This window comes from Myxine glutinosa, chromosome 4 (assembly GCF_964187855.1).
Source record: "Myxine glutinosa chromosome 4, kmMyxGlut1.1, whole genome shotgun sequence".
Lineage (NCBI taxonomy): Eukaryota > Metazoa > Chordata > Myxini > Myxiniformes > Myxinidae > Myxine > Myxine glutinosa.
Genome location: NC_136264.1, coordinates 182,985,292 through 183,008,839, shown reverse-complemented (window position 1 = coordinate 183,008,839; position 23,548 = coordinate 182,985,292). Strand labels below are relative to the sequence as shown.

Here is a 23,548-nt window from a genome sequence, read left to right as displayed (position 1 = left end):
TGTTGCCAAAGGCAATCCTGTCCCATTCCGTCTTGCGCTGGTATCCCTAGGATGCTCCAAAACTTGCAGCCTTACTGCTGCAATGTTCATTTCCGATCGCCCAGTGCGCCTCTTACCAGAATTCTCCTTGTTGCGGTTGACGCTAGTGCCATGCTCTTGGTATTTTCTAACATTCGCCCAGATGGTTTTGCAAAGCCAGTCGCCGACTGGGCATCCTCTGTCATGCGAAGTCCTTCCTTTGCACACCTGAGCTCCCCACCACATACAAGGCTTTCATCCGCAGCTCAATGGAATACTGTTCTCCCCTCTGGGCTGGTGCTCCTGCCTCACACCTAGCTCGTCTTCACGCTGTCGAAACGAAAGCTTGCAGCATCATTGGAATCTCCCGCGATGAAGCTAACTCCAAGGGCCTTTCACTCACTCACCGCAGGCAGGTAGGTGATCTTTCTGTCTTCTACCGACTTCTATCTGGCCTAGCTCCCCCTGCTCTATCTGTGCTCTGTCCCCCAAATATTCCGACAGGTCGCACAAGATCTGCAAGTAACTCTTCTGGTGAAATTGCCAAAATCAAGACTCTCTGCTCACCTTCACTCCTTCATTCTTCTTTACTCCCACCTCTGGAACAAACTCCCTCACTCTTCAAATCCACTCCTCCCTCCAGGTCTTTAAAACAGCTGTGCACCACAATCTCTTGTCTTCCCCCATCCAAAACCTTGATCTTTTCTGCCCCCGTTAATTCACCCCAGATCCACTTTTTTCCCCGACTTCTTTCTTTCCTGGAGGTTCTCACAGTGTCCATGTGTTTTATAGCTTTCCCACCCCCCACCCTGCCTTCCCATGTCTCCTCCCCCCAAGCCCCTCTCCCTCCCACGGATCTTCCGTTGTCCCTGTTCTCTGCTGTTGTACTTATGTGCTTCCCTCTCTCTCCCCATCTTGTCTCCCGTTCCCTTTATTGTATGTTTTGTGTGTAGGTTTTTTTTTTTTGATTGATGTTAGGTCTTACATGAACCTCGATCTTGTATACAAAAAAAAATGAAAGAAAAAAACCCGAAGAAGGGGTTGTTACCTGCAGCTGCGGTTCTTGCACACACGAGGCCAAAATTTTTAAAAGGAAATTTCAATTGAAATTGAAATGGGAGGACAATTTGGCACAGCCTTGGAGGGAATTGGTCCCTGGGCTGCGGAGTTCGGACTAGGAGAGGTCATTGAGGTTGGCATCGTGTAAAATTTGCCCCTTTCAAAATTGGTCTGTGCCAGCCAGCTGGGGGGTTGTAGTGGCAGGATTTGGACGTGGGGTCCAACCATGGGTGTCATTGTGCAGCCTGGGCCCCACTGGGGGTCTGGTGGAGTGTGGCGTCCCTTGTCCATCGGAGCGCCGTCCCGAGCAAGTGTCTCGGGCCGGTAGGGTCATCGGACCCTGGTGGGGGTTAAGACTTCCGGGGGTCCGAAGTGGTTTCTCACAGACACCGGGTATGTTGCATCATGAGGGCCACTAGGGGGAGTTGTTGTGGGTCGCGCTTTGGTTGCAGCACCACGGACGGCCAACAAGGGCCTGATGTGGTGACCGCCCGGGTATGCGCCCTGGCAGCCTCTCCCTGAGACTCTGGGACAGCCAGCATGTGATGACCTGCCATGCTGTGCTGGTCAATGGACGCGGGTCGAACCGCATGGACAGGAATGGATATAGCCCACCGGACAAACAGTGGGGCATCTGTGGAACATGATGGTAAAAGCATGGTCTTCCACAAATGTTCCGCTGTGGTTTGTGGACTCTCGGCTTGGGAAGAGAGCCATGGGTTTGATAGAATTGGGGAAATTGGATAGTTTGATAGAATATCCGATGCTTTGGTGTTTGCCATTGATTTTGTTACTGTTTAGTTCTTTCATTGTGAAGTTTTCCATGTCAATTGGCAGTATCCCATTTACAACTGTATGAGTAGGGGCTATGATCATAGTTGGGGACAGTCCTAGGAGGTTTACCAGTGGTTCATCAGTGGTTTACAAAGCTCAAAGTTTCCCTGGTTACTATTTTTTCTTCCAGTAATTTTGTTTAGCGTATGCCATATTAGCTGTGACTGCTAATCTTCTGCCGCAGATGTAGTTTTGATGGTTTTGTCCCTAATATACCTTTCTTGACACTCATCATAAGCACATTTTAGTTCTTGTTTTGCGTTAACGTATTCTATAATATTAGTTGCGGTTCCATTTGCAGACTTTGCAATGTATGCAGATTTCAGTGCTGCACACTTTTCTATTACATTTTCATCTTCCCACATACTCCACACATTTGCAATTAATCATTTATAGTAGATGTTTCTCAGATGCGTAGTTGTGAGCGGGCCAATATTGTTGTGCATAGCATCGGCCGTTTGGGTACTTGTGGAGCCTTGCATTGCGTCAAATCGGTTTTTCACTTCCACTGTGTACGCCTGAAGAATTGAATCGTTTTTCAGCTTATTCCATTTGTCCTGTGGTGGTTTTTTTTTTACTTTTGATGTTTGTTCGCAGACTTAGTCTTACTTTAGCAGTTACTATCCGATGATCTGAACCTACCGAGTGGAAGCTGCCGTTCGACTCGCAATTCATGGCACTGTTTTTCCACTTTTTGTTGATCAGAATGTAATCCAACTGTGCTCTATGTTGGGTGGTGGAAGTGAAGTCCAAAGTTTACCTTTCCGTTTTTGGAACACATTACTCGTAGAGATAAGTTTACATTCCGCCATAAGATCTAATAGATATCTGCCGTTCCTATTTGTGATATTGTTTACACTCAGCTGGCCCAGGTTTTGCATTAATATCCCCTATGATGATGTTGTGTTTCGGATTTCGCGTGCGTCTTCTTCCGATGATACATTGGTCGGATTGTAGCATGATATTATTGTTGCTTCAGAATTACCATTGAAGGTTGCTACCATTGATGCGACTATTAATAGGACTCAATTTTATTCAGGCTTTTATATGCAGTTACTAATAAGTAGGCCAACACCACAAACTGAAGCGTTCAGGGGTTTTTTAGTGGCTGAGCTAGTAACTAAGGTCTACCCTTTTCCTACTCCTTTACAATGGATGTCAACATGGTAAATGTGGTGTTCTTGAAGGCAGATTAAACTGATGCCAAACCTCTCCGCGTGTGCAACGGTTTCATTTATCTTTTCCGGTGAGCTAAGTGTCCGTGTATTGAATTTTGCTACAAAAGTGGGATGTTTACATTTTAGAAGATTCTGCTGTTTATAGTGTTGTTGTTGTTGTAGTAGTTGTGGTAGTTGACCAGTCACTGAATTTTTGATCCCAGCCTGGTCGCTACCCGGGTGACGCGGCCCTTGTTTTTTTACCTGCGGAATGACCAATGCAGTATGGTAGAGAGATATGGTTTTCCATTGTCATAGTGTCTTTCGGTTGTTGATTATACTCATGTGGTTGCAAGTTCTACATGAGTATGCGGTATTCTTTTCAGCAGAATTTATGATCTTCATCATTTAAATGCTGGGTAACAAGTATTTCTGCTTCGCCATTTCGACTACTGAGGCCCTGCTGCCGACATCAAGATTTTTGTCATTGAGGTTTACTCCTCAAGGTTTTGACTATACTCCGCCTGTCCCCCTACCCTCCGACCTGACTGGTTTGGTTAGATGTGTCCAGTATAGCTCATTGGGTCATCGGGGCACACAATCCGCTCCACGATCGACAACGTGATAGTCAATTGGAGTGGAAACTGATAAAGAATGAACCCAAGTGGAAAATATTTGGAAGAAGTTTGATATTAAACATCTTGGGGAATATCATGATTTGTATCTCAAGACTGATGTGCTCTTATTGGCTGATGTGTTTGAGGGTTTCAGAGCAGTTTGTCAAAAGAAATATTCATATGGATTAGACTGGAATTCGGACCTGAACCAAAATCTAATCGGCTTGTTCTTGTTGCCTAACCAACTCATCCACATAGTTTTGTCATAAGCTGTCCACGACTTTTTGGAATACAATGCTATATATCGTATTTGGCATCATCACTCAATGGTGAAGAATCTCTGGAAAATTAAAAATTAATTGTATCCGGATCTGGATTCGAATCTTCACCAAAATTACTGTAAATCAATTCTTCCTCGTCACATGCCCCACCTGTCCACCAAGTTTCGTCCAAATCTGTCCACAACTATTTGAGATATCTTGTTCACAGACAAAAAAACAAGAAATATGTTGTGCATAGCATGACACTTGCAAAATCCCCAAAAATAAGTTGTTGACCTTTGGCCTATGTTGACCTCAAAAATAATTGGTGATTGAATTCAGTGATCTGATATGCAAATCATCTTCAAATTTTAAGTCAATCGGATGAACAATGAGGATTTTAGAAACGTCACCTAAGTTGTTGACCTTTGGCCTATGTTGATCTTTTGGCCTATGTTGATCGTTTGGCCTATGTTGACCTCAAAAATAATTGGTGATTGAATTCAGTGATCTGATATGCAAATCATCTTCAAATTTTAAGTCAATCGGATGAAAAATGAGGATTTTAGAAACGTCACCTAAGTTGTTGACCTTTGGCCTATGTTGATCTTTTGGCCAATGTTGATCTTTTGGCCTATGTTGATCTTTTGGCCTATGTTGACCTAAAAAATAATTGGTGATTGAATTCAGTGATCTGATATGCAAATCATCTTCAAATTTTAAGTCAATCGGATGAAAAATGAGGATTTTAGAAATTTGATAAAGTTGTTGACCTTTGGCCTATGTTGATCTTTTGGCCTATGTTGATCTTTTGGCCTATGTTGACCTCAAAAATAATTGGTGATTGAATTCATTGCTCTGATATGCAAATCCTCTTCAAATTTAAAGTCTATCAGCTAAAAATTGAGGATTTTAGAAATTTGATAAAGTTGTTGACCTTTTGACCTCAAAATCAATAGGCTTCCTCCTCTAAGAGTTGGTGAAGTTTCATCAAGATCAGTTTAAAATTGTGACCTGTAGGCGATTAACATACAAACAGACAGACAAACAAACAGACAATAACGCACAAGACCAACCAATCATACACTTGAAATATCTTATAGATTTTCGCAAGTAGCAAACAGTCAGGGGTGAAAACATAACCTCCATCCACCTTTGGTCTGCCGTCTGCCACATGGCTGCTTTGACTGGCACCACAAAATAGTGTATTGCCGATAAACTCAAAAATAAAGTAAGGAACATTGGGAGGATGTAGGAGTATGGGGATGTAATAGAAGGGAGGAAGTAGATAAAGGAGAGAGGGTAAAGAAAAAATCTGTGGTTTTTGGGGTTAATAAATTCCCCTCGCTGTTTCGGGATTCAGGACAATCAATTGCAGCATATGTTGCTGATCTGAGACACGTATCGGAATCCTGTGAGTTTGGGGAGACGCTGTCGGAAATGCTCAGGAATAGATTTGTGTGCAATGTCCAAGACGAGCGCACTCAACATAGGTAGTTTATCGGAAAGGAATTTGGATTTCAGGAAAGGAATGGACATCAATAGTTCAGGGAATTGAAGTTGCTGCTAAAAAAAACCCAAAAAAAACCATAAAGTTCAGGCTGATAACAAAGAGGACAGGCAGCCCAGGAGTACTGGTTACCAGCGCAGTCATCCATGGTAATGGTGACACCCAACATGGGAGGATGGAGCAAATTTCAAAGGGAAATTGCACAGGATGTTGCTGATGTTCCAGTACATGCCATTCACCTGATAAAATTGGTGGTTTAAGGGTGCTGAGTGCAATTACCGCCAATGTGTTGGGAATATTGCCAAGGCTCGTAGAGATAAGGAGAAGTTGGGGAAGCGAGTTCGGAAACAGAAATGGCAACATGCAACAAATGTGGTTCAACATGATTGTGAAGTAGATTGTGTGGACGTTGTGGATGACGTGTTTTGGGGATCTCGTCCTTGCATGTATCGGCATTTTGTCTCGGTGGGTAAAATGAATCTTGCCTTCTGTGGGTTTGTTTCCCAACAGGTTTGGATGGATGCAGGGACGCAAGTCCTTTTTTCGACAGCCATTTCCGTCAGCCTCTTAACATCCATGGGAAGCTACAATAAGTACAACTACAACTGCTACAAGTGAGGTTGTAGATTTCGCTCCAGCTTCAGTGTAGTCAATGGCACCCAAAATGTGCAGTATTTATTATACATATAAATGTGAACGTCTGTTTTTCGGTTGTGCCTCATGGAAAGCCTAATGAAGTGACTTAGAGAGGAAATAGGGGGTCCATGGGGGGGGGGGGGTTTGTATACAAGATCGAGGCTCGTGAAAGAGCGAACATTAATCACACAGAAAGACAAACAGACACACAAAACAAATAACATCGGGAGCGGTAGACAAGATGGGGAGAGAGGGGGAAGGACACAAACACAACATTTGAGAGCAGGGACCGAGAGACATGGAGACATCGAGAGAACTGTGGGAGGGAGAGGGCTTTGGGGGGGAGGCATGGGAAGGGGGGGGGGTGGGAGAGGTATAAAACATATGGACACTGCCAAGACCTCCAGGAAAGAAGTTGGAATTTCAAACAAGGTGGATCTGGGGTGAATTAGTGGGGGTAGAAAAGATCAAGGTTTTGGATGGGGGAAGATAAGAGATGGTGGTGAACAGCTGTTTTAAAGACCTGGAGGGAGGAGTGGGATTGAAGTGACTGTGGGAGTTTGTTCCAGAGGCGGGAGAAAAGAGGAATGAAAGAGTGAAGGTGAGCAGAGAGCCGAGATTTCGGCACTTTAACCATCAGAGGGTGGCTGGCAGATCTTGTGCGACCTGTAGGAATATTTGGGGGACAGAGCACAGAGAGAGCTGGGGGAGCAAGGCCGGAGAGGAGTCGGTAGAAGACAGAAAGACCACCTACCTGCCTGCGGTGAGTGAGTGAAAGGCCCTCAGAGATGGCTTCATCGCGGGAGATTCCAATGATTCTGAAAGCTTTGGATTCAACAGCGTGAAGCCGAGCCAGGTGTGAGGCAGGAGCACCAGCCCATAGGGGAGAACAGTATTCCATTGAGCTGCGGATGAAAGCCTTGTATGTGGTGAGGAGCTCAGGTGTGCCTAGGAAGGACTTCGCACGACGGAGGATGCCCAGTCGGCGACTGGCTTTGGAGGCCAGCTTGGAAATGTGGTTTTCCCAAGAAAGATCATGGCAGATGGTGAGACCCAAAAGCTTGAGCGACCGAACTTCTTGGAGAGGATTGTTGAGAAAGTAGATGGGAGGGTTGTCCAGTCGATCTTTTCGGAGAGACATAGTAAGAGTGTGAGATTTGTCAGGATGTCAGGGGTTAACTTTTTACGACATAAAACATGGGCGCATCAAATTTCGACGAGCGGCTTGCCCAAGGGGCGTGGCAGCAGGGCGTGCCCAAGGGGCGTGGCTTCCTCTGACTATAAAAAGCTCACTAAACTAAATTGCATGACTGACTATTTAATACCCTCGCCTGAGGGGAGGGTATTGCATTTGAGTCCGTTTGTCTGTCTGTCTGTTTGTCCGCACAGAATGAATATGATTTTCTCTGCAACCGTTGGTCCGATTGACAGGAAACTTTCACCATAGGTGCACCTCGACCTGTAGCTTCTAATGATAATTATGACGTCATAGGTCACGTGGTTCGGCCATCTTGGAAAAACCGAAAAACTTTGCACCTCTATATCTCCGAAAGCGCTGAATAGAAAAAATTGAGACATGGCTCATTGTAAAGAACTCTCCATGGGGAATAAAATATGTTAATGATGATGTCATAGGTGCCTCGATTATGACGTCATCATTTGACAAGTACAAAACTTCATCCGATCAAGATGAAATTTCTTGAGCATAATCTAGGAATAAATTAGTGGAGAAAAATAATGATGACGTCATCGGTCACGTGCTTCGGCCGCCATATTTGTTTTAACACAAAAGCTTTAAAAACCATTGAAAATACATCCTGGCGAGGGTTTGCAATCTCTGATTGATCTTTCTTGTTTTCCTGGCAATGGTGGGTAACTCTGCTCGTTTTAAATATAATTAACGGGCATCGTTGTATATTTTAGAAAGGATCATTTAAGTGATTTGGTTCACCAATAATCTTTCCTCAATGTGGGGCCAAAATTCTTGAAAATATGAGAATCTATATCTTAGTTTATACCATCTACCAGGGTGAGCCATAAGCCCTCTTCTTGCACCTGTTTCATCGTCTTGTTTGTGTTTCTCCTCTAGTGGTACCATACCATTGCTACCAGCCTCTCTTCCACTGTAAATGGACTGGTGTCTGCCATCTTGGTTTAATGTATTATTTGTATTATCTGAAAAAACTAAAACTACAAATGCGTGGTATAAACAAATCTTGTATAAGCAGCTAAAACCGTGTCCTAGGACTTATGACTCACCCTGCAGAACCCTGATTTCCCAACCATTTACAACTTCCGTCAATTCAAAGTCAGGATAGAAAGCTCTGTTTTTTTCTCAATTTCATTTTCTTCTTCCACCCATCCTCATTACCTTCACATTTGTTATGCGCACACCACCCCTCCCCTTCCTCCTCTCCTTCTGCTGTTTGATGAAAAGTTATATGCTGTGATATTGGATGCAGTCCAGTTGCAGGTACAGAGTGGTGCACACCATTAAACTTTCTATTCATGTGTGAGTCTATTATGCGTGTGTTTATAGAATACACACATGATGGGAGATGTTGAGTTAATCTTTTGATCCCGAAGTAAATGCGCGTTTCCCATTCGGCACGTCAGAACATTCGGTATTCATGGCATTCTATTACTTTAAGTAATTGACCATTACATTACGCAAGTTGCTAAAAGAAATAGCATTACGTAATTTCTGAACGGCCCCATTTTATGGTTAAACAATCCGCGACCGTGTGACGAATCAGCTCGTTCTGATATAACCGTGGTGTAGGGTGATATGGATGAGAGGTGTCGAGTTAATTTTTCTAATAGTGCATTGAATGTGTGTTTCCCAATCGGCCCTATACCGGATTTTGTCGCAGGTTGTGACTACGGTACGGTCACTCTTGTTTTAAGTGAGGAACTGCTGGGTGAGTTGGCTCACCAGTTCACCACATTGGCCCACTAGTAATGGTGAATCTGCTGAACTGTTGGTGAATCTGCCAAAATGCCGTTTCTGACGATAAATTTTTCCAAAATTTCCTGGAGGTGGACCCCCAGATCCCCTCCACACCCCCTTGCATCGCCTCTCCTCCCCATTCGGCATTATGACTTCTTGTACACGCTCCTCCCCTCCCCCCAATCTGTCTTGAAATTCCTGCATCCACTCCTGCAACCCACCCCTTCCCATGTCATAAAATATTTAAGCAAAACTACAAATAAAGAAAACTGAAAGGTCAGAGAATGGTGAAACAACTGTGCGTTTAATTACCTAGCAGTTAGTAGAGTGCTCGCCAAGCAGCTTAAGCACTCAAGCAAGTCCTCCAACAAAATGGTTGAAAAGGAACGGCTGGCTTGGCAAGTGATAGCAAGCTGATTGCTTCTGGTTTCAATGGCCGAAAATATCAGGCAGATCCGACCCACCAATCCCCACTCATTTAATACCTTGAAATAAACGCAATCTGGGTCCATCTTATGGACAGAATTTTTTTAATTGATGTTTCAAATATTCTGGTTTCCTACAAGTATCGCAGGTCCCAGTACAGTATAGTGACACCCTTTCCTATGGAAGTATGAATTAAGTTAAAATTTATTATTAAGTTAAGTTAAAAAAAAACTAACCCTAACAGAGCAGAAGAAGAGATGACAGACTTGCTTCAACAAATAAATATATACACTTAGGTATAAGAATTGCAATGTTGGTAAACTTTTCAGATTTCACTCCACATTTCGATACTTATTTATTGAACAGGATCCGATCCTCAAACACAAATCCAGGTTTTGATTATATGCTTTAATTATCCATTAGAGTAGATTGTGTTTCCAAGGCAAATCACGTTTGAATAGGCCGAAACAAAATGACAGTTTAAGAACCCAGCAATGTGACAGTGGGCTGACTAAGGTTGTGGACCGCCATTTTAGTAAGGCTCTTTTGGGTTTTTCTGCTATGAGCACCCCATTAATCATCTTCAAAAAAGGGTGTTTTAACACACCAAAACACCCAGTTTTCATTGATGCAATCCATTGGAGACGAGAAGTATGCATGCAAAGTTTGGGGCCGCTAGGTTTCATGGTTTTGGAGTTATGGAGGAGACACACACACACCCACACTGTCTTTTATTACATCCACCACCAAAGGTGGATGGATTCGGAGGAAATTTGGCAGAGAGGAAGTGTATGTGACACGGACTAAATGATTAGATTTTGGTGAAGATACAGATTCGGATCCGGCTAGTATAATTTTTCAAGTGATTCTTCACCATTCCAATATAGGGATGTCCAGATAGGGACAAACACGATAAATAGCACGGCATCTCAAAAATGTTGTGGACAGATTTGGACGAAACTTGGTGGACCGGTTGGGTGTGTGACAAGGGAGAATCAATTCAATTTTGGTGAAGATCTGGATCTCGATAGAAAAATTTAAGTGATTCTTCACCCTTGATAGATAGGGCCAAAACAAAATATAGCAAGATGTCTCAAAAAGTTGTGGATGAGTTATGACAAAACTAGGTGCATAAATTGGTTAGGTGACAAGAACAAGCTGATTCAATTTTGGTTCAGGTTTGGTTATTATAGATTTTACAGTTAGAATACCAATACATACACTACATGACCAAATGTATGTGGACACCCGAACATCATGCATCTCATTCCAAAATCATGGGCATTAATAAGAAGTTGGTCTCCCTTTGCTGCTATAACAGCCTCCACTCTTCTGGGAAGGCTTTCTACTAGATTTTGGAACATTGCTGCGGGGATTTGCTTCCATTCAGCCACAAGAGCATTAGTGAGGTCGAGCACTGATGTTGGGCGATTAGGCCTGGCTCACAGTCGGCGATCCAATTCATCCCAAAGGTGTTCGATGGGGTTGCGGTCAGGGTTCTGTGCAGGCCAGTCAAGTTCTTCCACACCGATCTCGACAAAGCATTTCTCTATGGACTTCGCTTTGTGCACGGGGGCATTGTCATGCTGAAACAGGAAAGGAAAGGATATGGAAACATTTGAAAAATTTCAAACTAATTAAAGGTTCAGGACAGGTAGTCAGTCAGCATGGATTTACGAAAGGGAGATCGTGTTTAACAAATTTATTACAGTTCTACGAAGTAGTTTCTGATTGGGTGCAAGAGAGAAGTGCAGTGGATGTGATGTATCTTGACTTTCAGAAGGCTTTTGATAAGGTACCCCATAGAAGGTTATGGGTAGGTACCTGGATGCATTGGTGATGGAGGGGTACAGGGATATTGGCTTGTGTGGGTGGTAGGTAACACAAGTGTGGATGGGTGACGATACTGGGGTTAGTGTAGTGCAGGAACAATGGGCCGAATGGCCTCCCCCTGTGCCAAAGTTCCTTGTGTATCCTTGTGTAAGTCTTTGCCTGGTCTCACTGATGTAGATCTTTGTGCATGAGTGCACATGAGTTCATAGAGGTACCGTCAAAATAGTCCATCACTTTTAATACTTTTTTTGGTTCCTGAAATCCCAGTGGTTGTCTTGATAAAATGGTGGGTGTTACAGTGACTCCATGAACACTTTCACATTACTTGTGGGAGGTCAGAATGTAGTGGTCCTTTTTGCATGGAATTTCGCAAATTTCTGTACCACTTAAGGGAAATGAGAAGTGGTGGTGGGAAAATTGGGGTGGATTCAGGATCGTTCTGGAAAAGTTTTAAGTTTGGCTGGGTGATGTTCCTTAATTGAAGGTTAATGGAATGGTAGATCAACATCAATGGGATCGTTTCTTCAATGAGATCCTTTCTGCAGCGGTCACAATGGAGGTGGGAAAGGCCTGGTCGTCAAAGAACTTCCACATCTCATTGCATTGTTGCTCCTGGAGATTGTGGAGCCTGAGCATTTGGGAATATGGAATTGAAATTTTGATGTGGAAGGAGTTGGAGGATGAATTTTTGAAGTACCTGTGTTAATCCATAAGAATGCAATTGACATTGGTGGAAACTATGTTCTCTTTGAATAAAGAATTCATATCGAGAAAGGCGACAGAAGTAACTGAAATCTCCCATATTAAATTGAGGGGAGGGTGGAAATGATCGACAAAGTTAATAAAGTGTTCAAGATCATTTTTAATAAGGCACCAATGGAGTTTTGTATTTAGCATCCAAATAATTCTGGCATGAGAATGTCAAACTGGTCAAAAAATAATTTCTCAAGTCAAATGCAAAATATTTGCATACCTGGGACACATTTTTGAACCCACGATACACCATTCATACAGTCACGTGAAAAAGTAAGTACATCCCATGTAAAGTTTTGACTTTTTCAACATATTTCAGCTATTTGATCTTCATTTCAACAATATTGATAGATAAAGGTGATATAATATAACAAATATCATGAAACATTTACATTTTGTAGTCCATTGTATTATTTAAATTAACATAAATGCAAATTTCGCATGTGGAAAAAGTAAGTACACCCTTGGCTCTAATAGGTGGTATTGCCCCCTTTGGCAGAAACAAACCTCAAGTAGGCGTTTCTTATAACTGTCTATGAGTCTCTGACATCGACTGGGAGAAATTTTTGCCCACTCCTCCATGCAGAATTCTTTCAGCTGTGCGATGTTTGAGGGGTTTCTTCCATGCACAGCTCGTTTCAAATCCCCCCACAACATCTCGATGGGATTTAGATCCGGGCTTTGACTTGGCCATTCCAGAACCCTCCATTTCTTTCTTTTCAGCCATTCCTTGGTGGATTTACTCGTATGTTTAGGGTCATTGTCATGTTGCAAGGTCTACCTTTGGTTGAGCTTCAACTTTCCGACAGATGGCCTCACATTATCCTCAAGCACCCTCTTGTACAATGAAGAATTCATAGTGGATTCTATGATGATGAGCTGCCCAGGCCCTGATGCAGCAAAGCTGCCCAAACCATAATATTTCCACCACCATGCTTTACAGTTGGTATCAGGTTCTTGTGGTCAAATGCTGTCTTTGGTTTTCGCCAAACATGTCTTCTGGTACTGTGGCCAAATAGCTCTACCTTTGACTCATCTGTCCAGAGCACATTGTTCCAGAAGTGCTGGTCTTTGCCTAGGTGTTCATTGGCAAACTTTAGTCTTGCCCTGATGTTCTTTCTGGACAGCAAAGGTTTCCTCCTGGCACACCTCCCATGTAGATCAAATTTGTGCAACCTCTTTCTAATGATGGACTTGTGCACTTTGACATCAACAGTGGCAAGAGCTACCTGTAGGTCCCGTGATGACATTCTGGGGTTCTTAGAGACTTCTTTCAGCATCTTGCGGTCTGCTCTCGGGCTGAACTTGCTGGGGCGGCCTGGCCTGAACAAGTTTGCAGTTGTTTGGAATCTTCTCCACTTGTAGATGATATTCTGGACAGTCGAATGATTGATTTCAAATTGTTTGGAGATCTTTTTAAATCCCTTCCCAGTCTCGTAGGCATCTATAACCTTCTTTCTGAAGGCCTCAGAGAGCTCTTTTGATCAAGCCATGGTGATGCCGCACACTTCAACAACAAAGAGCAAACCAAACTAAATGTCTGAGGTTTAAATAAGACAGGTTCCTCCAAGATCCTCTCCAATGATGTTCTAATCATTTGCACCTGAGCTGGTGCACCTGATTCTAATTTTAGGTATTTGAAGTAGTGATAAATGTAGGGGTGTACTTACTTTTTCCACATGCAAAATTTGCATTTATGTTTATTTAAATTATACAATGGACGACAAAATGTAAATGTTTCATGATATTTGTTATATTATATTGTGGCGGACACAAAAGCCCACTGGCATGGTGACATCATTCCGTGCACCAAGTGGGCGGTGGCCACGCCCGAGGGGTAGGCGTGGCCTCATGAGATACACCGGGCGCGCAGCCCGGAGCGCGCCAGTGTTACAGTGAGCTCCTGAAATAAAGACGCTTATAAGTTACCGCTTGTCCGCTTCCTCCTTGCTCGCAAGCAGCGCGCGTAACGCCGTGCTTTACTGGTGACCCCCTCGACGTTGGATCTGCCGGAGCGATCCTTCCACACGCGACGCCATTGCCATGGCCAACTTCATCAAACTTCCCGAATTTTGGGAGGCTCAGGCCGAAGTCTGGTTCGTCCAGGCCGAAGCCCAATTTCAGCTTCGGCGCCTCACCGGCGATGACACGCGCTATTGCCACGTCGTCGCCTCCCTCGGGCCCGGCACGGCCGCTCGGGTTGTGTCCGTCCTTCGCCACCCACCGGACGGCCACAAGTACGAGGCACTCAAGCGGCTACTCCTAGCCACGTTCGGCCTCACGGACGATGCATGGGCCGACCGCCTCCTGGATCTCCCCGAGCTCGGTGACACGCACCCGTCGGTCCGAATGGACCATATGCTGTCACTGTTGGGCGAGGAAGCCCCCGGTTCTCTATTCCGGGCGCTTTTCCGTCGCCAACTTCCAGCGCAGGTTCGCCTCGCGTTGGCCGGGACCGGGCTAACGGAACCCCGAGTATTGGCGGCCGAGGCGGACAAGTACTTCGCCGCTTCGGACACGCGGGCGAGAGTCGGCGTGGCTGTCACGGCCCTCGTGGCTGATGCTGCTAATGCTGCTGATGCTGCTGATCCACAGCATCAGCTTATACAGCATACGCAGCATGCTGATACGCACCTCGTGACCGCCGCCACGCCCCGCCCACCGCCGCGGCGAAAATCGCCACCGCAGGGAAACCCGCCAACTCCACCGGCCTGGCGGAGCCAGCCGCGCTCCTCCAGCTCCACCACCTGGTGCTGGTTCCACGCCAAGTTCGGCCACGGAGCTCGGCAGTGTCATCCGCCATGCTCCTTCAACAGGTCGGGAAACGCCCGGGCCGGCGCTCAATAGTGGCGATGAGCGCCGGCCGTTCGAGCAGCCTGCTGTTCATAACGGACACCTTCTCCGGGCGCCGTTACCTGTGCGACACGGGAGCGCAGGTGAGTGTCGTTCCCGCCGGCACGTCAGACAAGCACGCCACGGGTGGGGGCCCTGCGCTGCTTGCCGCGAACGGGACGCCCATCCGTACGTACGGAAAACGCTGCCTCTCTCTGCGGTTCGGAGGGCAGGTTTTCCGATGGACGTTCGTCACCGCCGACGTGCCCATGGCACTGCTTGGCGCGGACTTCCTGTGCGCTAATGGGCTCCTGGTCGACGTCAAGCGCAGACGTCTTGTCCAGGCCGAGACGTTCAGCTCGCTCGCTTGTGGGTTGCCCAGCTCGCCGAGCAGCTCAACGAGCGGCTTGCCAAGCGGCTTGCCGAACGGTTCGGTTCCGGCCACGTTGGTCTGTACGCTTCCGGCAGCGGACGCATTCACCCGCCTCCTCGCCGGCTTCCCCGCCCTCACGCGGCCCACCTTCTCAGCGGGGGCCGTCAAGCACGGGGTGGCCCATCACATCCCCACCGTCGGGCCACCGGTCTACGCCCGGGCACGCCGCCTCGAGCCGACGAAGCTGGCGGTGGCAAAAGCGGCGTTCGCTACCCTGGAGCGACTCGGCATCGTTCGGCGCTCAGAGAGCGCTTGGGCGTCGCCGCTGCACATCGTGCCGAAGCCCGGCGGGGGATGGCGACCGTGCGGGGACTATCACCGTCTCAATGACGCCACGACTCCCGACCGCTATCCCGTCCCCCACATTCAGGACTTTTCCACCCGTTTGGCGGGCATGTCCTTCTTCTCGAAGGTGGACCTCGTACGCGACTACCATCAGGTCCCCGTCAGGCCGGAGGACGTCCCGAAGACGGCGGTCATCACGCCATTCGGACTCTTCGAGTTCCTGCGCTTGCCCTTCGGTCTGAAGAATGCGGCTCAGGCGTTCCAGCGACTGATGGACAGCATCCTGCGCGACTTGGATTTTGTCTACGTCTACCTGGACGATATCCTCATCGCCAGCGCGTCCCGCGAAGAGCACCTACGCCACCTCCGCACGCTCTTCGAACGCCTGGGCCAGCATGGCCTGATTGTGAACCCCGCAAAGTGCCGGTTCGGTGCCGCCATAATCGATTTTCTGGGGCACCGTGTCACCAGGCACGGAGCCATCCCCCTGCCGGCCAAGGTGGAGGCGGTGAAGGGGTTTCCGTGCCCCCGCACGATCAGAGGGCTGCAGGAGTTCCTGGGCATGGTGAACTTTTACCATCGGTTCCTGCCCCGTATCGCCCAGCTCCTGCACCCCCTGCACGAAGCTCTCCGAGGTAAGCCGGGCAAAGGCGACGTTACCTGGACCGAGAAGATGGACACGGCGTTCACGGGCGCGAAGCTTGCCTTGGCTAACGCCACCATGCTCGCGCACCCGGCGCCCGATGCACCGATCGCCCTCACCACCGATGCCTCGGACTACGCGGTGGGCGCGGTGCACGAGCAATGGGTGCGTGGAGCTTGGCAACCGCTGGCGTTCTTTAGCCGGCAGCATCGCCCGCCCGAACGCCGTTACAGTACCTTCGACCGCGAGTTGCTCGGGCTTCACTTGTCGGTCAGGCACTTCCGCCATCTGCTCGAGGGCCGTGCGTTCACTGCCTTCGTCGACCACAAGCCGCTGATCTTCGCGATGGGCAAGGTCACCGAGCCGTGGTCGGCCCGGCAGCAGCGTCACCTCTCAGCCGTGTCCGAGTACACGACGGACATCCAGCACGTCGCGGGGAAGGACAACCCGGTGGCGGATTGCCTTTCCCGGGCCGTCGCCCACGCAGTCCACTTCGGCATCGACTATGCCCGGATGGCAGCGGACCATGCCGCTGACCCCGACGTCCAGGCCTTGCGGACCGCCGTCACGGGCCTCCGCGTCACCGAGGTGCCATTCGACGGCTCGGGCGCGGCCCTCTTGTTCGACGTCTCCCTCGGGCGTCCTCGCCCCATCGTGCCCTCGGGCTGGCAGTGCCAGGTGTTTGACACCATCCACGGCCTGTCCCACCCGGGCGCGAGGGCCTCCCAAAGGCTGATCGCCGACAAGTTCGTCTGGCATGGCCTCCGGAAGGCCGTCCGCGGCTGGGCCAGGACGTGCCTCGCGTGCCAGCGCGCCAAGGTGCACCGGCACACCCAGGCCCCGTTGGCCCCGTTCACGGTGCCGGAACGCCGGTTTGACCACGTCCACGTGGACCTGGTGGGACCTCTGCCCCCCTCGCGGGGTTTCACCTACGTCCTCACCATGGTGGACCGCACCACCCGGTGGCCGGAGGCCGTGCCCTTGGCGTCGACAACGGCCGCCGATGTCGCGCAGGCTTTCATCGCCACCTGGGTCGCCCGGTTCGGCGCCCCCTCAGACATCTCGTCTGACCGCGGCCCCCAGTTCACCTCGGAGCTCTGGGGGGCGGTCGCGCAGGGGCTCGGGGTCCGGCTGCACCGAACCACGGCCTACCACCCCCAGGCTAACGGCCTGTGTGAGCGATTTCACCGCTCATTGAAGGCCGTGCTCCAGGCCACCCTCTGCGACGGCGGCTGGGTCGACAGGCTCCCCTGGGTCCTGCTGGGCCTCCGAACGGCGCCCAAGGAGGACCTGCGTGCATCCGCGGCGGAGTTGGTCTTCGGGCAACCGCTGCGGGTGCCGGGCGAGTTCCTCCCCGACTTCACGGCACCATGGTCCGTGGCACAGCAGCGCTCCGCTCTGCAAGAGACCGCCCAGAGGTTCGCCCCGGTGCCAACGGCATGCCACGGGCACCCACCAACGCACGTCGCCCCGGAGCTTCGCACGGCGGAGTATGTCTTCGTCCGCCACGATGCCCACCGGACACCACTGCGGCCCCCGTACGACGGGCCTTTCCACGTGCTGGAGACCGGGGCAAAGCACTTCACCCTGGACATCGGCGGTACTCCTGACCGCGTTTCGGTGGACCGCCTCAAGCCGGCCCACCTCGACGTGGACCATCCACCGCCAGTGGCCCGACCCCCACGTCGGGGCCGCCCCCTTGCGGGCGGACCCCCGGCACCACCCAGCCCCGCCATCACGCCGCCCCCCGGTCCTGCACCCATCCCAGGGGCAGCCAGGGGCATCCCACCTGGCATCCCTGCACCCCGGACGCCGCCGATCGCCAGGGGGCGCTTCGGCCGGGTCATTCGTCTGCCCTGCAAACTGGCCCTCCAGGTGCACGGGAATTCTGGGGGGGCGCGTGTGGCGGACACAAAAGCCCACTGGCGTGGTGACATCATTCCGCGCACCAAGTGGGCGGTGGCCACGCCCGAGGGGTAGGCGTGGCCTCATGAGATACACCGGGCGCGCAGCCCGGAGCGCGCCAGTGTTACAGTGAGCTCCTGAAATAAAGACGCTTATAAGTTACCGCTTGTTCGCTTCCTCCTTGCTCGCAAGCAGCGCGCGTAACGCCGCGCTTTAATATCACCTTTATCTATCAATATTGTTGAAATGAAGATCAAATAGCTGTATGTTGAAATATGTTGAAAAAGTCAAAACTTTACATGGGTTGTACTTACTTTTTCACGTGACTGTATGCATGTATCATTAATCAGCAAACGAAAAGCAGTTGAGAGCGAGAAGTTTCACGAGGCAAAGAACAATTTCTGTGATTGGTACTTTTGTACGTAGTCTGATTATCACAAATGTGGCTGAGCCAATCAAATCTCAATCCCATGAGATATCTGGAATTTATGATGTTCTCTCAATCTTACATTATAACGATGAAAGACCCTGTAGAAAAAAAGGTGAACTTTGTTTTGTTTGTTTCCAGGTACACAATCATCGTTGGGTGCATAAATAGTTGTGTGAGTTTCATTTCTGGTCTTGCCATTTTCTCTGTGCTTGGATTCATGGCGAAAGAGCAGGGAGTGGACATAGCAACTGTTGCAGAACATGGTAAGTTGAACTCAATTTTCTACCTTTTCCACTGCACATGTTCATATCCCCAGAAGATAATCCCTGTCGCTTAATTTCGTAATACAGGGATATCTCATTTGAGCGAGTCAAATAAATTTGCAAGTAAACAGGCATACATTTTAATTTTAATATTGTTGCAGGAATGTGATAGGGGATAAAGGGAGTAATATAGATCAGTTGTCACTCAGACTTATTTTGTATCAGAAGTCTGGTATCTATGTGGAAATGGGAGGGAACATGTCGAAGAATGTATCAGGAGCACTAATTGTGCTTCCACTCACCCTCGGTATGTGTTTAAGCCACACTCTTCCCTCCTTGACCCCCTGATCATCCCTCTGTAATCTGTCCTATATGTCTTCCATGACTGAACTGACGACCCAGGCCCACTAGCAAAATGCCCTGCTTCACATCACGACTTTCCTGATGCTTTGTGACTAAGCTCCATGTGCAAAGGCCACCGTGGCTACACCAACGGTGGTGGGCATGTAACGACATGGTGCAGTCCATGTGCAAAGGCCACCGTGGCTACACCAACGGTGGTGGGCATGTAACGACATGGTGCAGTCCATGTGCAGGGTCAATAAACTGATGGTCACGGGGTGAGTGGGCATGTAAGGCTGTAAGGGTGTGGCACTGGTAACAAAAGGGAAGAGTGGCAGTTCCACTGCATTGCCATTGGAGTTGGAGGCCCATTTCAAGGAGTTGCGGTTTTCGTGATTGTGTCCTCGAGGTGCTGAGGACCGTGCCAATGTGCAAACGACTACAGAAGGAGCAACTTGGCCCGGACTGCACGCAGAGCCACAACGGACTCCAATCCAGGACCAACTCCAAGCCACGACAGACTCCAAGCCACGACAGACTCCAGGCCAACTCCAGCATCGGGAGAAGATTTATCTTGTGTCCTATCTCCCTGTCTCCCTCCCTGTCTTAGCTATCTGTGGTACGGATGGGATAAGCTTGGGGTTAGGCCAAATGCGATATTCTGGATGCGGGGATTTAGTGTGATTGAATATAAACTTCTTTCTTCTTCTTCTTCTCCTCCTTCTTTGAGCCATTTCTTATTATGAAAACCTGTTCAATGTTGGTGTGTTGGCGGTGCATGGTTTCGTTCATTGGCATTATGATCCCGGCGTGGGTAGGAGTTTTGGTGCAAAGCCCTTTATGGGCTCATCAAATGTGATAGGATTATTCAGGGTTTGCTCGGCTTAAGTATCAACAAACGAGGAACCTATTGTGACTGTGACAATAAATATGCAGTTCACTGTGACAGTATTAACAAAGACATGAAACATAAGTGTTTCGGTCATTGTAGTGCTACTTTTGAAACAGACTGTACAACAAATCATAAAAATGCAAATTCAACTAAAAATGAAATTTTATTGCAGGTCCAGGGTTGGTGTTTATTGTTTACCCCAGAGCAGTGGCCATGATGCCTCTTCCTGGCCTCTGGGCTGTGCTCTTCTTCATCATGCTGATACTGTTGGGGATTGACACTGAGGTTCGAAATTAACCTCAAAATTATGCACTGTAGTCTTATGCAGTATTTCCCTTATTGGCTGGTCAGAAAGTCTATTCTGTTAATAAATGTGTAATGACATGAAATTCTTATACTGGAGTAAAGTAAGAATAAAAAGAGAGTAAAGAATAATGGGGGCTGGTCAGGGTGGGATAATACACCGATATTATTGATTTCCAAAATATAAAAAAGGGATTCCACGATGCTCTCTTAACTCTTACACTCATACCTTTTTCTGATGTAATTTTTCTTTGTATACAATGTCGAGGCTCCTGGAGGGACTACAGCACAGGTAGTATGAATTAGGACATAGCAGCATGAAAGAAAGGGTATAAAGGGTGGGAGAAACACAACCAGCAGGGTTAAAGGACAACATAGAGGGAGACTTTGAGAAATAAGGGATGTGGCGAAGAATGAGGGCAAGGGGAGGACAAAGGGATCAAGGTAGATGCAGTCGCAAACTCGCAATCACTTCAGTGGAACCCAGACATATGTGTGTTTGAGGAGGGTTAATGAGGGTAGAAAAATAATGGTAGTGGAAGAGGAATGTGGTGAGCAGCTGTCTTGAAGCCCTGTTGGGAAGAATTAGATTGGAGACACTGAAGTGCAGTATTCCATGAGAGCGCAAGCAGTATTCCAGCAAACTATGGATGAAAGCCTTGTATATACGTAGATAAAAGTTCAGATGTGCCAAGGAAAGACTTTATACAATGTTGGATACCCAATCGGCCACTTAGTTTCGAGGCCAAATTGTATATGTGGTTTGCCCAAGAACGTTCATGGCTGATATTGAGGTCCTAAACTAAAGTGTGAGTGACTGAACTTCTTCAAGTCGATTGTTAAGGAAATAGATGGGAGAATTCACTAGATGGTCTTTCCAGAGAGACAGAGTGAGAGTTTAAAACTTGTCGCGATTGAAAGACATATTCCAAGTGTTTGATCAGTTTGTAATTCTATCAAGGTCTGCAGAGGGAAGAGGCTGCTGTCAGCTTGTCTGAAGGGTGAGAGATGTTCCAGCAGAGGGTGGGTTGTTGATGAAGATTAGGAATTGGACTTGGACTAAAACACTGCTTTGGGGCACTCAAGCCTTGACAGAAAAAGGATCCTTTTGAAAGCCACATGTTGGCTACAAGAGTAGAGGGAGTCATTAAGGCATACGTATGTGGAGGTGGCCTTGGATGCCATCTGTAGAGAGTTTGGAGAGAAAGGTGGGATGCCCGACTGTATCAAATGCTCGAGATATGTCGAGAGAGACGGCCCTGATCTCACGTCTGAGATTGAGGGCCTCCATCCATTGTTGGGAGAGTAGGAGAAGCATGTCTGGGGATAGAGTGACCGAGTTGAATTTGACTTGATTGTCTGAGATCAGGTCATTGGAGAAAAGTAATGATTGATGTCAACTAAGATGATGGGATTCCATGACATTTCAATTTCAATGATGGGATTTCAATGATTGGATGTGAAATGATATTTCTGTCATAAAGGGATCCGTTTTAGCACCTTGTTTATGTAATGCCGTGCTGTTGGCTGACTTCCAAACAGATGTAAGATCTAAGTAAAGAAGGATTTGCAGTGTTGGTTGAGGTTGAAATTGTGAAATTGTATTGCTGTGTGTCTGGTTTCAGTTTGCTTTGATTGAAGGAGGAATTAAATCTGTACTTGACAGACTTCAAATGCAACAGCACCGTGTGCCATTCTTGACTGGAATTGGCATCATCAGTTTTGGTATTGGACTCACAATGGTTACGGAGGTGAGTCTTCTGGATACGATATCAATACAGCAAATGCATTTTTTATAAGGCCTTACACTTTGATAACAGCCCTGTACCCAATACATGTGTATATATATATATATATAAATATATATATATATATATATATATATATATATATATATATATATATATATATATATATATATATATATATATATATATATATATATATATACATACATACATACATATACACACAGTCACGTGAAAAAGTAAGTACACCCAATGGAAAGTTTTGACTTTTTCAACACATTTCAACATACAGCTATTTGATCCTCATTTCAACAATATTGATAGATAACGGTGATATAATATAACAAATATCATGAAACATTTACATTTTGTAGTCCATTGTATAATTTAAATAAACATAAATGCAAATTTCGCATGTGGAAAAAGTAAGTACACCCTTGGCTCTAATAGGTGGTATTGTCCCCTTTGGCAGAAACAACCTCAAGTAGGCATTTCTTATAACTGTCTACCAGTCTCTGACATCGACTGGGAGAAATTTTTGCCCACTCCTCCATGCAGAATTATTTCAGCTGTGCGAGGTTTGAGGGGTTTCTTGCATGCACAGCTCGTTTCAAATCCCCCCACAACATCTCGATGGGATTTAGATCCGGGCTTTGACTTGGCCATTCCAGAACCCTCCATTTCTTTCTTTTCAGCCATTCCTTGGTGGATTTACTGGTATTTTTAGGGTCATTGTCATGTTGCAAGGTCCACCTTCAGTTGGGCTTCAACTCTCCTACAGATGGCCTCACATTATCCTCAAGCACCCTCTGGTACAATGAAGAATTCATAGTGGATTCTATGATGGAGAGCTGCCCAGGCCCTGATGCAGCAAAGCTGCCCCAAACCATAATATTTCCACCACCATGCTTTAGAGTTGGTATCAGGTTCTTGTGCTCAAATGCTGTCTTTGGTTTTCGCCAAACATGTCTTCTGGTACTGTGGCCAAATAGCTCTACCTTTGACTCATCTGTCCAGACCACATTGTTCCAGAAGTGCTGGTCTTTGCCTAGGTGTTATTTGGCAAACTTTAGTCTTTGGCAAATCAATTTTCGCTCTTTCACGAGCCTCGATCTTGTATATAAAAAAAAACAAAAAAAAAAAAAAAAGTCTTGCCCTGATGTTCTTTCTGGACAGCAAAGGTTTCCTCCTGGCACACCTCCCATGTAGATCAAATTTGTGCAGCCTCTTTCTAATGGTAGACTCGTGCACTTTGACATCAACAGTGGCAAGAGCTACCCTGTCGGTCCCGTGATGACATTCTGGGGTTCTTCGAGACTTCTTTCAGCATCTTGCGGTCTGCTCTCGGGCTGAACTTCCTGGGGCGGCCTGGCCTGAACAAGTTGGCAGTTGTTTGGAATCTTCTCCACTTGTAGATGA

The 23,548-nt window shown here is 47.4% G+C and overlaps 1 protein-coding gene across 2 annotated transcripts in view; it reads left to right on the top strand.

The window, feature by feature from the left end:
• Positions 1-23,548, top strand: part of LOC137425544 (sodium- and chloride-dependent taurine transporter-like) — a 197,687-nt gene that overhangs the window by 89,224 nt on the left and 84,915 nt on the right. For both annotated transcript variants that reach the window (XM_068114085.2, XM_068114086.2), the window contains exons 6-9: positions 5,966-6,069; positions 18,720-18,844; positions 20,251-20,363; positions 22,007-22,132. In XM_068114085.2, coding sequence (XP_067970186.1) covers positions 5,966-6,069; positions 18,720-18,844; positions 20,251-20,363; positions 22,007-22,132 — 468 coding nt within the window. The remainder of the gene's footprint in view (positions 1-5,965; positions 6,070-18,719; positions 18,845-20,250; positions 20,364-22,006; positions 22,133-23,548) is intronic.